At 35.0% G+C, this 14,022-nt stretch overlaps 1 protein-coding gene across 1 annotated transcript; it reads left to right on the top strand.

The window, feature by feature from the left end:
- Window positions 1–5,876: 5,876 nt before the first annotated feature.
- Window positions 5,877–6,946, top strand: LOC117624876 (auxin-responsive protein SAUR71-like). Its single transcript, XM_034356373.1, has one exon. It carries the CDS (start codon window positions 6,089–6,091, stop codon window positions 6,506–6,508), a length of 420 nt encoding a protein of 139 aa, XP_034212264.1. The 5' UTR covers window positions 5,877–6,088; the 3' UTR covers window positions 6,509–6,946.
- Window positions 6,947–14,022: the final 7,076 nt, after the last annotated feature.

The raw sequence follows: 14,022 nt of genomic DNA, 5'->3' as shown, positions 1-14,022 counted from the left end.
ATATATATTTTATTTTGAAAATTGAAATAAATATTTTATTGTTCTGCGGTGCACCTTGGTAAGGCATCAACATGGCTTCTGGGGTTTCTGATTTAAATTAATAAACTATATATGTGACAGTTGATTCAATTGAAGAACATGTGTTAGTTAACAAGTTGAAGGACTTGGAATACCAAATGGCAGTGTTTGGTTGGATGAGGATCAACATCCAAATTGAGTTCTTATTTCAGCCATCAATGTTTTTCAAATGCTTTAGGAGTACCCTTCTTCTCCAAACATTAATTCCCTTTGGGTATTGAAACAAAATAATGATTCAATCATTTGGAAGTAGAGTTTTTTAAAAATCGAATTAGCATAGTCTAACATATTTATTTGGTCACGATAAGTTAGCGTCGTGACTAAATAAGATACAGGTATTCACTCTATTGTGATTAACGAATTTTCACCTTATATATGTGATAAACCGTGAATATTGTCTATCCATGCCCATGTAGTTGAAAGATACTTGGATCAACTTTGTTTTAAAATATCTCTATCTCAGAAAATTCGATTTAATCTATTTAGCATGTACATATGTACACGGCATTGATTTTTCAATATATATTTGTTTACGAATATATATATTATATTGAATATAATGATCTCATTTTTGGCCTTGTATGTGTCCAACATATTCTAATAATTCTAATAGAATTATGCCAATATATTTGGAAAAATATTTGGTAAAGAGAGGAGCTTAGGCATATGCGTTCCTATAGATGCTCCTTTACAAAGTACATGCAGGGGGTACTGATTTCAACATATTAAAGCAGGGATTTTCCAACAAGCTTGTATATCTTCCATAGCCGCCCTAGCTAGCTAGTGGATGTAACTTTATACTAGGGTTAAGTTGTAGCCCCTAATTTTGAATTTGTGGACCACATATACTTAGTTGCACTTGTTCAAACCATGTGTTTATTTGTACGAATAAGTAGGGCCTAGCTAGGACAACAAGAAGTTACTATGAACTTAATGCCACGACAAAAATAAGGCAATTTCGATCTAGTCACTTCATGAGTTTTAATCTTTTTGATATAAGCGGTATCAAAAAGATTAAAACTACATGAATAAATGCTATAAATTACTTGAGCTATAAGTCCATTTCTCATTAGCTTTAATCTTGCTTTTCCACAATTTTGTTCATACATGTAATCACGCAAGCAAAATACGACTAGTAAGGGTTGATCAAATATTTACAAATTAAAGTAAACTGTAGAAGGAAAAAAAAAAAAAAAAACTTGCCTAGCTAGTTCCGTCCACAAACTTTGAATGAAACATATTGTCCCTAATCTTTGGTTTTTCTTGTCCATTTGTAGCACATCCAACCTAGCAAAGTTTCTTTCGTGTCATGTATGACATGAATATTAGGGAGGATGAGTCATTCAATCGGATAAACAAAGCAAACTTTAATTCTTGTGCAACTTCGCGCATGCACATCTTTATGTGTATAAAGATTATATAGTAATATTACTTTTGTGTAATACTTAACATTTTAAACGTTTTGGATTACTACAAATTCATTTAGACTAACAAAGGGGAATAACTTTACAAATGAATCTTGACTTTACAGTGCGTTTGGATGAGGAAATTTAAAAGTACAAAGAATTTTTTAAATGACGGAATTTAAAATGACGGAAATTAATATTCTAGAATTGTAAAGTTTCTTGTTTGGGTGGCGGATTTAAAACACGGAATTTAACCTTTATTTGTAAAGTTATCTTTTTAAAAAACTCAATCTCTCTTGGGATTTTAGAAATGACGACTTTTAGATAGAATTTAAAGTTGGGATTTATGATGTCCAAATTCCATGTTTTTTCCCACGCTGAATTTCTAAATTTCGATGTTTTTTTAATCCAAACACGGGAATTGGTTCATGTCAATTTTGAAATTCTGAATTTTGTCAAAATCTCAAGTTTATTTCCCTCATCCAAACTCACCGTAGTGAATCTCACAAATTCTGATTTTCGATTGATGGAAGTACTATATTCATATCCGAATAAATTGGATTATATCCACTAGCTTTACACCACTACAACATGTGGTTTTTACCCTATTTCTCCATAAAGCTACTTAAAGTACATAAATCTTTTACGATTAATCTAAATTTGAGGATGGAGAAATACTTTCGAATTAAAATATTCAGGCTACTCCTAGATAAATTTCTACTTCCGCCCTTGACCAAAGGTACCGAAAGGACATCCTTCTCCAATTAAACAACAACATGCCGAAGGCACTTACCAAAGACCAAGCTCGAATAACCTAAATCTCAAGACGTGTCATCACCACAATGACTTGGCCAAAGTCCCACATCAAAAGTTGGGCAAACATCCACTTCATTTTTGCCTGTAAAAGTAGAAAAGTGCCAAGGTAAAAAGGTAATTAATCTTTACCACATTCTTACTCTGCCAAAATCACATTTTACCTTATACTCCAAGGACTTAAGTATCAGAGAGCATTCAGCCGGTACCACACCAGTGCCAAGATCTGGATGATTGTTTCTTTTGTTCACCTTTTGCAGATTCGCTTACATGCTGAAGGCGTTACTACTGATGGTCCACACCTTCCCATCACTTGCTGAAGAAACCACACTTCACTCCTTTTAAGTTGAATTCAGTTTTGGACATCAACACTATGTGTTAATGAAAGACGAAATTGTATCGATATTGCTATAATGTATCGATAACATGTCGGTACGTTTTGTTGTTGACATGTTATTGAAAATGATATCGACATGTTATCAATACCATATTGACAATTCATTCTTTAATAAAGAATATACATTCGTTTAAAAGAAGAACTACTTATCAAAACATGTCAAAAAATTTAATTAATTGAGATTAAGAAATTTGTCCTGAGAGAAGTTCAATGAACTAAGTTTGCATCATCAAATTAGACGTGATATATGCTACAAATTTATAATCAACACGCATGTGGATATTTGTGACACACGCATGTGGATAATTTGTGACGGGTAACATGGCGCGGGAGGAAAATTCACCTTAGCAAAATTATCAAATTATCCAAATCTTTGCTTAGATATTACACCAACAATATTCTGGTAAACCAGCCTTTACCCACTGACGTGACAAGACTGGCAATCGAAATGTGACATACATGGGACTATCTTTGTGGGGATTCTTTCACAATTTTTCTGGTGCCAAGTTGCTCTGATTCCCCCACAAAACAAAAATCAATCCAAACAAATATTTTATATAATGCACCTTTTTAAACCTTTAAACACAATACAATACTTTATCCCGAAAAAGACAAACACATAAATCGCCACTTTTTATCCGGGCTTTATAAAGCGGACCACACGGCCACACGCAACGCACGACCGCAGCGAGCACATCGAACCAGCGGCGGCATTCTATTGGCGCGTTGATACAACGGGAGCGGAGGCCGGGTGGAGGGAGTGAAAAAGTGACACGTAAGAAAAAGAAGCAGAGGACAAAAATGCTTAAAAGCGTGAATCAGAGTCACGGAACTGTACCTGCAACGGACTACGGAAAGACGACCCATCCGGAAACCGCTAATTGCGCTCGCTTCTTTTTCGCTTTGCTGTTTTGCCCAACTCCTTTACCAGCGGCTTTGATTCTCACTTTGTCCCCCTTTTTTGGCCCGTTATTTTTACCGTTTTACTAGCTTTATACATAAAATTCTTGATATATATAATATGAAATGTTAATCAAAATAAAAATGATAGATGCGGATTAAGCCAGTTGACTTAAACAAAGTGTCCGTCATTTTGCATCTGTATTTGATTTCTATTTCCGTACATTACAGTAACTTGAAATTTTATTTTTTTTTTTCACGAAAACACCAAAATTGTTTTTGATTAAATAAAGTAACTTGTTGGGTTAGTAAAGTAACACCTCTTGGTTTAATTGTATAGGTGTTTTGAGGAGGGACGAGTTTTGAGGCAAATAAGCAAATATGCCTCTTTCTCCAAGTGTCCTTTATAGAAACTTCCATTGAGAAATCAACTGAATTATACAATTTTATTTCATTTGAATGGACTAATAAGTTTATTTGACCCAATTAAAATTTTAGGAGGGTTTGCCGTACATTTCAAATATAGTTATATAATCTATTGCAAAGTTCACACATGCAATTGCGAAGTAGTCACTAAAGACTATAGAGATGTTGCATCATGACGTGGACTACCTAAGTATTATCTTAACTTAAACTCAGATATTATAAAATGTAATTTCCACTTGCTCGCGTTTTCCATTTTATATTAAGCCATCCCGGTAAAGTAGAGGAAGCAATAGTTGAATAATCATAAAATTGCAGCATAAGTAGACCTACTTTTCTCATCTCTACATGAGAGTTGCCATATTGGAGTTACATGATAAGGTAGAATGAATTGTTGTTTTTATTATATATAAACAAAGGAATATTCTGACCACTCTATATGAAACGGGGAGGAAAATCGAACTCGAGTGCAAATAAGAGGGTATATCATATCTTACTAAAATGCAAGAAGTTTCTGACAAAATCACTCTTCTTCTTTTTTTACCTAAAAGAAAAAGAAAGAAATTATGACATAAGTAAATCCAAGAAGTTTCTACCAAAATCTAAGATCGGTTTCCAAAAACAATTAAAGAAAAATTCTGACCAAAAAATTGGGAAAAAAAGGCAATGCGATACTTTTATCGTGTCAACTTTGAGGCAGTCTTCGACTTTTGTTTGGTTCTCATCTGTTTGAGCAAATGGCAAACATGCCATAAAATCATCCCGTGAGAGTTTGATTTCTTGTGAAATGTTTTGGAATGTTTTTATTTATTTATCTAGGTTTCTTTTTGTGGCACCAAATGATTGGAGCATGCAAAAGTCTCAATAGCAACTTGTTTGTGCATCAATCAAGGCATCGATCTGCGCCCTAGATTTGCCTCAATCCATTGTTTAATTACGGTTCTAACCCCCAACGAGAAAGATAAATAGTAAACAACCAAGAAGTAAAACAAAACAAAAAGGGATAAAGGGAATGTTTTTACCACCAAACATTGCTTAAATAACACCCAAAATTTAAAGGGAAAATATACATTCGTTAAAAAAATTTATTCATGTGTGCCAATTAATGTATAGTTGTTCACGATTGATTTATCTTTGAAATGGATTTATTTGTAAGAAATATTGAGAAAATTTTGTGAAATTGACGACTCAACGTGCAGACTTTCCACACCGATTGCTCTAAAAAAAGCATTTTGCTTCTTCATGTCGATTTCTCGCATAAATGACTTTGCTTCTCATGTTGAATTCTCACAGAAACAATTCAATATCTAGAAACAAATAGCATGTCCCACATTATTATTGTCAGACGATGGAGCATTTCAGTGGCGTCACGCGAAATTTTTATCAATTAAACAAATACTTTCACGTCATACCATTTAGTATCCGCAATTTAAAAAACTTTGTGTTGCGCATGGGCAACATTCTAACATTACAAGAATTACTGCACTATAATGTAAGTTATGAGAAAATTCATAACAGTTTTTGAGTATGCATAGACAAAGATATGGTTGGATTAAGAGTATGATATCATAGTAGAATAGAAGCATTCTTTTTCGTACTCAAGTTTTTAGAAAAATCAGATCAAATATGAATGCCAAACATCAAGTCTTACCTGCTAATGATGGTGCCCTATTAATACGCAATTAAAACCAAAAAAGAAAATTACATTAATCTACAGTTCTCTAATCAAGAAATAAAGAAAGATGCATGATATTTTAATTGAGTTTAATTAAGACTAAGAAGGAAAATAAAATAAAGAGAAAAAAGAAAAGCCTGTTTCACTTATTGTACCTGCCAAGTACGCCTAATTGTACCTCCCAACCTTCTCTCATCATCACCTTTCCATGTCTCACATTACCCTCTCTCTCTCTCTCTCCTCTCCTTTCTTTATTCCCTCTCCTGCCCTTTATATATTCCACTTCTCCCCTCACACCTCTCACACCCACCACCACTCCATCATCTCTTCTTCTCTCTCTGGAAAAACTTCTCTCTTCGGCTCCTCGCACAGTCCGTACACATCATCACCATCATCATGAAGCAGTTGATCAGGCGGCTCTCCCGCGTCGCCGACTCGTCACAGTACTGCCTCCTGCGCTCCGCCGACACGGCGTCGTCCCGCCCACGCCGAAGCGAGTCGTTTCGGGTGAAGCTCCGCCGCCGCAGGTCCTCCGCCGGCGAACCGGTGGTTCCCGAGGGACACGTGCCGGTCTACGTTGGCGACGAGATGGAGCGGTTCGTGGTTCATGCCGAGCTGCTGAACCACCCGGTCTTCGTCGAGCTTCTGAACAAGTCGGCTCAGGAGTACGGCTACGAGCAGAAGGGCGTGCTCCGGATCCCTTGTCACGTGATCGTCTTCGAGCGAGTGCTGGAGGCTCTCCGCCTCGGGCAGCCCCCGTCTCGTGACCTGCACGACCTCCTGAGCTCGATCTCCGACGACCTGAGATCCTGGTAGATTCGGAAATTTAGGGAAATGTTTTGGCCTTTTTTTGTAAATACGGTGGCGTTTTCGATCGAAGCGAAGCAAAAGAGTAAAGAGCAGTTGCAAGGTCCTAAAAAAAAAAAAGTTTTTTTGTTTTTTTTTTCGGTGTTGTAAAGGGAAAGAATACTACTCAGGCTTTAGAGTGTGCCTAGAAATGCTAGTGCTGGTCTCTCTGTATAATTGAATTACAGTCATGGCAAAAACGGAAAATACTTGTACTTTTTTGTCCTAATCTTTGTGTTGCTTCTTTCTCGACTTATTTTCTTTCTTCTTCCTGTTTGTTTCCCGGGAAACCTGGGGAGAAACGGTGAAGAAAATCACGTAACACTAAAATTGGGGTTCCGTGAGTGCCAATTTTCAAGAGGGATGATTGTCTCTGTTTAATTTATGGAAATGGACGATGATTTTTGAGATTCAAGCGTTTTTGGGGGTTTTGATTGGTTTGTTTTCCGTTTGATACATTTTGCATTTTCCCGGAAGCCAAACGGGCACGGCAGTGAGTTTTGGTGTAATTTCCAGGGCGGCAGTGGAAGCCAGACATGATGTTCGTACTAAATTACAGAACTGGGACTCTATTAATTTTGGGGGGTTGTAACGTCCGCAACGGATCTGGAAAAATCTCTGACACGATATGACCGGGTTGGATTTGTCTCTGTCATGTAATTTACGCGATCTTTGGTGGCTCTTTGGGTAGGGCGATAACTTTGTCTGTCTAGATTTCTGGTGAGGGTGTTTTGGTCAATTTTGTGGGGATGATGGTTTCGGTGGCTTATGAGATCATGGTGATATGCTGTTTTGAGTTTTGACGGTGGTAGCTCAAGCCTGGCTGGCTGTAGAAGCACAAAGCACCTTCTGCTTTGCACAAAAATTAAAAGAAAATGTGTACATTAATATATTTTTGTTTTTGGCTTCACTGATTTATATTTTTGTTTTAGGGTGAAATATAAATTAGGTGTCAAGCAAAGTTGTGTCCTATGATATCGTATCGTATTAGGAGAAAAACTTATCTATAACAGAGTTGTATGTAAACACAGTTGTTTGATAAGTCGGGACAATTAAGTTTTTCTCCGATGTAAGAGTGTGTGCCTCGAGTTTCTCCGGTGCAAGAATGTGTGAGAGGAAAAGAAGAAAGAGTACATTTACCAACTATAGGGCCAAACATGTACATGAACATGCACATAATCCGGCAGTTAATCTCACCTAACACAAATGATTATAAGAAACTGTCAAAACAATCTCATTCAACCCACCAACGATGTAGAGAGTCCAAATTAGATAAGTCTATATAAACAAATCAAGGCATGCATTGTCCACCTAAAGCATAGACACCATGATTAATGGCTTAACACATTTGCCACCTAATATGATTAGGTAAATCCTCATCCGGTAGGTCTGCATACTAGTATATTGCTCTTGCTCTTGTTTTTGGGGCTACAATATTCCAATTTGAGTTCACTAATGAAATTGCTAAATATGTACGGTCACTTAATTAGTAACATTTTTAAGCTTAATTAGTAACATTTGATTACATAGCTAGAGGCTAGGGCTAGGCCCTTGGTCTCTCGGATTAGTTGAAATGTAGATTGATTTTGGAGGGGAAATTCGAGCAAAGCTTACCATGCAAGAATACATTACTGAAACTTGTCAAAGATGCTTCGGTTTTGTCTCTAAAACTTGTCAAAGGTTTCTGGGTAGGTGAGTTTTTTCTTAGTCTTTTCAAACAAATGTACCAATATTACTTCAAATTTTATCTTGAGTAGGTGATACATATATGTCATTAGTCATGTTTATACCTAAGTATATATCATGGGATTGATTATTTTGGATTTTAACTTTAGATAAAAATCAAGTGTAATTATATTTTTTTGAGAGAACCTCGATGGAACGAGTGAAACTTTATTGATAAAACGAAGAATTATAACAGGGGGACAAAATGCCTGACCCTAACTCAAAAAATCACACAATATAACATCCTAAATAAGATCGGGGGCCACTTCAAACCAAATAAAGTTGTCCACATTATATGTTAACGCCGTTAATTAGACTTTGTAAGTATGTATTGTTTTACCATGGCAAAACAAAATCTTAATTTGAGTGCAAACAAGAACGAAAAATACAAAGTCTACCTACGTTTCTTTAATTAGAGTAAAGGACATTATTACTATGCTACAAAGCTTGGTGATTACCAATTCCATGCATGGTCTTTCTTTCATCTAGTAACACCTTCACCCCTAAAATAAGGATAAAAATGAGTGTTTGAGGGATTAATTTCGTGTGTGTTACTATCGAGTTCTGAATTTATTAGTACTTCTCTTCTTAAATTTGACAGATATCTCAAGTTCAAATTTTATTTTTCTATTGATTAAAGAAAAATGCATGTACAATTCGGTCAAGCCTCGGACTCATACATTGCATTAGGCATAGACAAGAAAGTTTTAACCCTGGTGATTATACATAAAGCACTAATTATAGCTAAGTAGCCCATTAATAGAAAAATTAGTTCCAATGGACAAGAAGTACACAAAATGCAAGGGCAGTTACTCAAAGGAGGCAGTTTATGTCGTGAAGCTCCAAAGCAATTGAATTGTGCCGGGCCAAAAATTAAACACGAACAACCGTTAACTTGGTCCACATGATTCTACGTACCATTTCGTTTTCTCTGTTTGTGTATCTACTTTGCTGTCTCTAATTAACACGTGTCGAAAGTTCAGGACTTGAGCACTTGCTATATGGATCTGTTTGGCATTAATTCCTAATTAATACATACAATTGGGGACTGGTTGATTAAATCTGCCTGCATTAAAAAATGTACATGATATCATTTTTGGGGCAATTGCCAAACATGGTTTTGCTTTGAAGGAAATATTTTTGCTCACCACTTTAACCTAAGGTATATCTTTTTCAACACTTGATACATGTCCCTTGACATAACCATAGTTAACTCTTTACTTTGTATTTATACAATCATGGTTATGTCAATAAACACGTGTCAAATGTTGAGAAGGGTTGTGAGGGTATACCTTGAGGTAAAGTAGTGAGTAAAAATGCTCCATTGCTTGAATGGTGCATGAGACTATTTTTTTTCCGGGGAGGATGTGCTCCCCACTCTTTATCCGAGTTCGAATCCCTCTCCATGTAGTTTTAATTAATTTAAAATAGAGTATCAATTGTATATAAAAATAAAATATAAAATATAAAACCCAGAAATCAGATTCTGATGAGTGTAAAATATATGTAATGACATATGAGTAGGCTAAGGTGGTCTCAAACAAGAAATCATGGAAAATGAGTGGTGGGAGAATATTTTGGTTTAAGACCCCACAAGAAAAGTATTTCAATTTTGAACATTAATATGTATAATATATATGTGTGGACTGGGAAGAAGAAGAATAATAATAATTAAGCAAATTTTGATTGATTAAGGAGTAAATCAAGTGAAATTGGATTAATTGTGGACCCAAAATTCGATCCGGCTTAAAAAGAAAACAAGCAGAAATGGACAATAAGTAATTGCAAAAAGATAAGGTACCAAATATATATGGTGGCAATTGCAAAACTGATCATCATGTGAAGTGAAGGACGGGGCCTGCATGCTGGCCTTAAGCAAGCAATACTTTGGAGGCCTCACAAGGACGTAGTTTTGACACCATTGATTGGATTTGTTTTGTAATTATCTTTCTTAATTATGAATTAGTTTAAGTTTATCCATAATTAAGCTCAATCACTAACGACAGCTCATATATATATATATATATATATATATATATCCTTAGAGTGACTGATGTTCTATATGTCAAGAGCTGCAGTCTTTACACGTAACACTTGGAGAAATTTCAAGTGTGAAACCAAGACAAGTAAAGGGTATATAAAAGTGAAAAAGAATAATATCATTTAGGATTGTTGCTGATCTCTCCTCTGCAAATCCTTATCTTTTTCGAATCCCAGATTGTTATACTCAAGCAAAATTTTAGAGAATAAGCTTAGTATATTTATATACTTTAATTTTGATTAACTAATGTGTATATATATATATATATAGTTCTCTCATTTGGATGTCTGCACGTTATTATTATACGGATTTCATTGTAAACAGAGAGAAGGCTCTTTACCAACTAGGGTTATGCTAATTTGATCTCCCCTTACTTGATTAATCAAACCCAATAGGGAAATAGTTCTTGCACGCTTACTGCATTTGTATATACAAAGAAAGCCAGACATATACACTAATAATTCTTGCCAAAATTCGTGATATAAATCCACAAATTCGATAATATAAGTTTAGCAAGAGATCATTTATCTCAAATATATAACGGATATATAAGATATATTAACATGTACACCGATATCATTATTCGGTGATCAATTGCATTATATAACATCACCTTTGGCTAATGTTGGTTTAGAGAGTTGTTAATTCATTAGAGTGTGAAGTCGGGTTGCTGCCTGCCTCTCATTAAGGCTTATTGTAAGGTAATCAAAAACGAAAAAGGAACAAAACCGTACCAGGCTACCAGACATTTTACAAAGGGAATAATAAAAAGCTGGAGCCGTGGAGATGGTGGAGAGGGCTTTACAGCTTATTATTATAAGACACAACCCATTTATGCCAGCCTATTCAAGTAAGTACTTGACTTGTGTTGCCAGCTACATGAGCTTATAAATAAAATTAAAAACATAGGTTTCGACGTGGAGTTCATGATTGGCTAGAATGGGAATTTTGTGACAGTTAATGTGTTTATAGAAATATATTATTTTTCTCCAATCTTCATCACTCCCCATTAAGAAATATAAAAAATAATTGAATTTTATTTTCAAATGGGTCATCATGAAGATCTTTAAAAAAAAAATACCAAGAATCATGTTAGATGAGAGATACTATACGCGTGCCAGTGTGAAACAACTTGTGATTTGTTCTTCTGGGTTTGGGTTTTGGTTTATATGCAGGAAATGAGCCAATCGAGATTACGGTGTGAACTCTGTGAAAATATTACATAACCTAATTATTAGTCCAAGATTTGGAAAAAAAGAAGAATTGAAAATTTATGCATGCCCTTGATTTGAGGCCCCCCAGAGGCACATGGCATGCACATTTGGGGTTCAAGAACTTGTAATGCACGTTCTTCTTTGTAATCATGAAGATATATCTCTGGGGTTCTGTGGAATATTTTGAATTGTTTATGGAAAAGGATGAGCTCTAAGATCCGTGAAAATGGCAAAATCTCATCAATCCGTACGTACAACAGAAGTGGATTGGGGAGAAATGTCAAATGTGATGGAAGCTGCTTGTGATACGGGTCACATGCATGGATATACATTGCCTAAGCCTAGAGCTATAGGTATATGCTGACAATATTGACGAGAAATGAGATCTTATAGGCCTTCGATCACCAATTTTTTTCCCCCTTGACGTTTAGAGAAGTTCACATGTTGTATAGGAAAAATCATGCATTTACCTTGGCTACGTAATTCTTCGGCATGTCGGACATTATACCAATCGTTAATGCGTGATACGTCAAAAAAAGTCATCATACACTTATTTAATATATTATTTTTCTCTTTATATTTTCGTTCTAAAGAAGGAGTACATAATGAGACCCCCTTATAACTTATTATCCATACTTTGATTAAATAATTCAAGTTACTATTTTGGACTCAATAGAAAAAACTTTCACCACTTATCCTTATAGAATCCAAGGAAAAATAAGTGTGACTAACACAAATGCCTTTGCGGCCACAATAAGGCACCGAAATAAAAGTAGCGGTGAAGGCATATCATATGTTGGATAGTAATTAGTGACTTTGTTGCGTAGTGACATAATGGCATTACTCCCACATAAATTATACTTTATTTTTTTACAAAATTTTATGTCTTGATATTGTAAGTGTGGACAAAAGGAAATTTAGGGTTTAAGGTTAAGTGTTTAGGATTTAGTTTGATTCATGTCTTCCATTTCCTTAGGCCTTAGACACGTTTTAAATAGTTAAAGAAAAAAAAATTTCAATTAGCACTCTTCAAACTAATTGTATCTGTCCTTTGTAGCTAGTGACTGTTTTAGCTGAATTATGAATTCAATCACAAAAATTCTCAGAAAAATAAAAAAAAAAACTTAGAATTAATAAACCAGATGGATAGATACATGGATAATATGCTTATCCAATCAATCATACGAGCACATGTATAGAAAAGTTCACATTTAAGGAAACGAAATAAAAATTAGTTAATTACTTGAATTAAGATATGTGTCGCCCAAAAATATATGAATTAAAATGAAATGTTTGATAATTATATCTTAACTTCCAAGAAAGTTGGCCAAGCGCCCACCATTCGATGGCCTTGGAGTTCATGATTTGACTCAATGATTCGTAGTCCAATGTGTTCATACCTTCTTTAATTTAAACATGCAAAAACAAGAGCTTATAGTCAAACAGTTCAATTCTTGAATTGGCCAATTCATCACCGAGGACTTCTTATATATAAATATTCTCTTATTCAGATATTCGCATGTTATTATCGTGCGGATGTTATTATAAATATGCAGGAAAATATAGAGTGAGAGTACAAAATACATAGCGTCCGCACGATAATAACGTTCAGATGTCCGCATATGAGAATTTTTGTATATATATGTCAACCTAATTATATATGAAGCTGCTGCAGATATAAATATATGAAAATAAATGCCGGCCTTACAGCTTATGATGAGCCTGCAGCACCTGCAGGCCTTACATTACATTAATCAAACTATATATAACATAATAATTAATAAAATAATTTTAGTTATCTCTTAATAATTATATTAATTTGTTTGGACAGTTGATGCACATGGCAGCTTGGAAATTATGTACTTCGGGTTTTCTCAGCAGCAGTCGCAGCCATGTTCAAAATCATAACTCACCGCCAATGTAAATGATCCAGAAGATGCAGCACATGCATCTTTGATGAATAATGTGCATGAAATCGAGTTAAGCCAAGGTATATTTCTGCTGTGGAATTTCAGATTCTTCATTAATGGAAACATGAGTGAAGAACAAAAACATATTTGGAAATTAAGGACCAACTTGCTAATCACATGCAATAGCTCACATAATTCATAGTACGATTTTCGATAATATTCTGATCCCATTTGTTTAAGAGATGGCATATATACTATTGGCATCTACAATTCTTAAAGGCTAAGGCTTTTGAAGATGAACCCAAAAAAAAAATAAAAAAATCATTAATGCAGATATGTGCTTAGCTAAGGTAGCTAGAGCCGATGTGTTTCATGCTACTTTGCATTCGAGTTCGAATCCCCCTCTTCGTAGTTTAGATTAAATTAAAATAGAATATTACTTGTATAAACAAAACACACTCACATTGATTTGAATTAATTTGCTGATAATGTTGATAAATTTAATTTTCTCTGGCTATGGCAAGTGGTTTTAGCATAATTAAGGGAGTTTGTATTCCATATATAGAGTAGCATGCCTAGCTACACCTGGCTCTG

The sequence above is a fragment of the Prunus dulcis genome, chromosome 4 (assembly GCF_902201215.1).
Source record: "Prunus dulcis chromosome 4, ALMONDv2, whole genome shotgun sequence".
Classification (NCBI taxonomy): domain Eukaryota; kingdom Viridiplantae; phylum Streptophyta; class Magnoliopsida; order Rosales; family Rosaceae; genus Prunus; species Prunus dulcis.
This window is presented reverse-complemented; position numbering and strand designations above follow the sequence as displayed.

Bases quoted from the DNA above. Each gene is read 5' to 3' on its own strand.
- LOC117624876 (XM_034356373.1), top strand. From the start codon at position 6,089: ATGAAGCAGTTGATCAGGCGGCTCTCCCGCGTCGCCGACTCGTCACAG.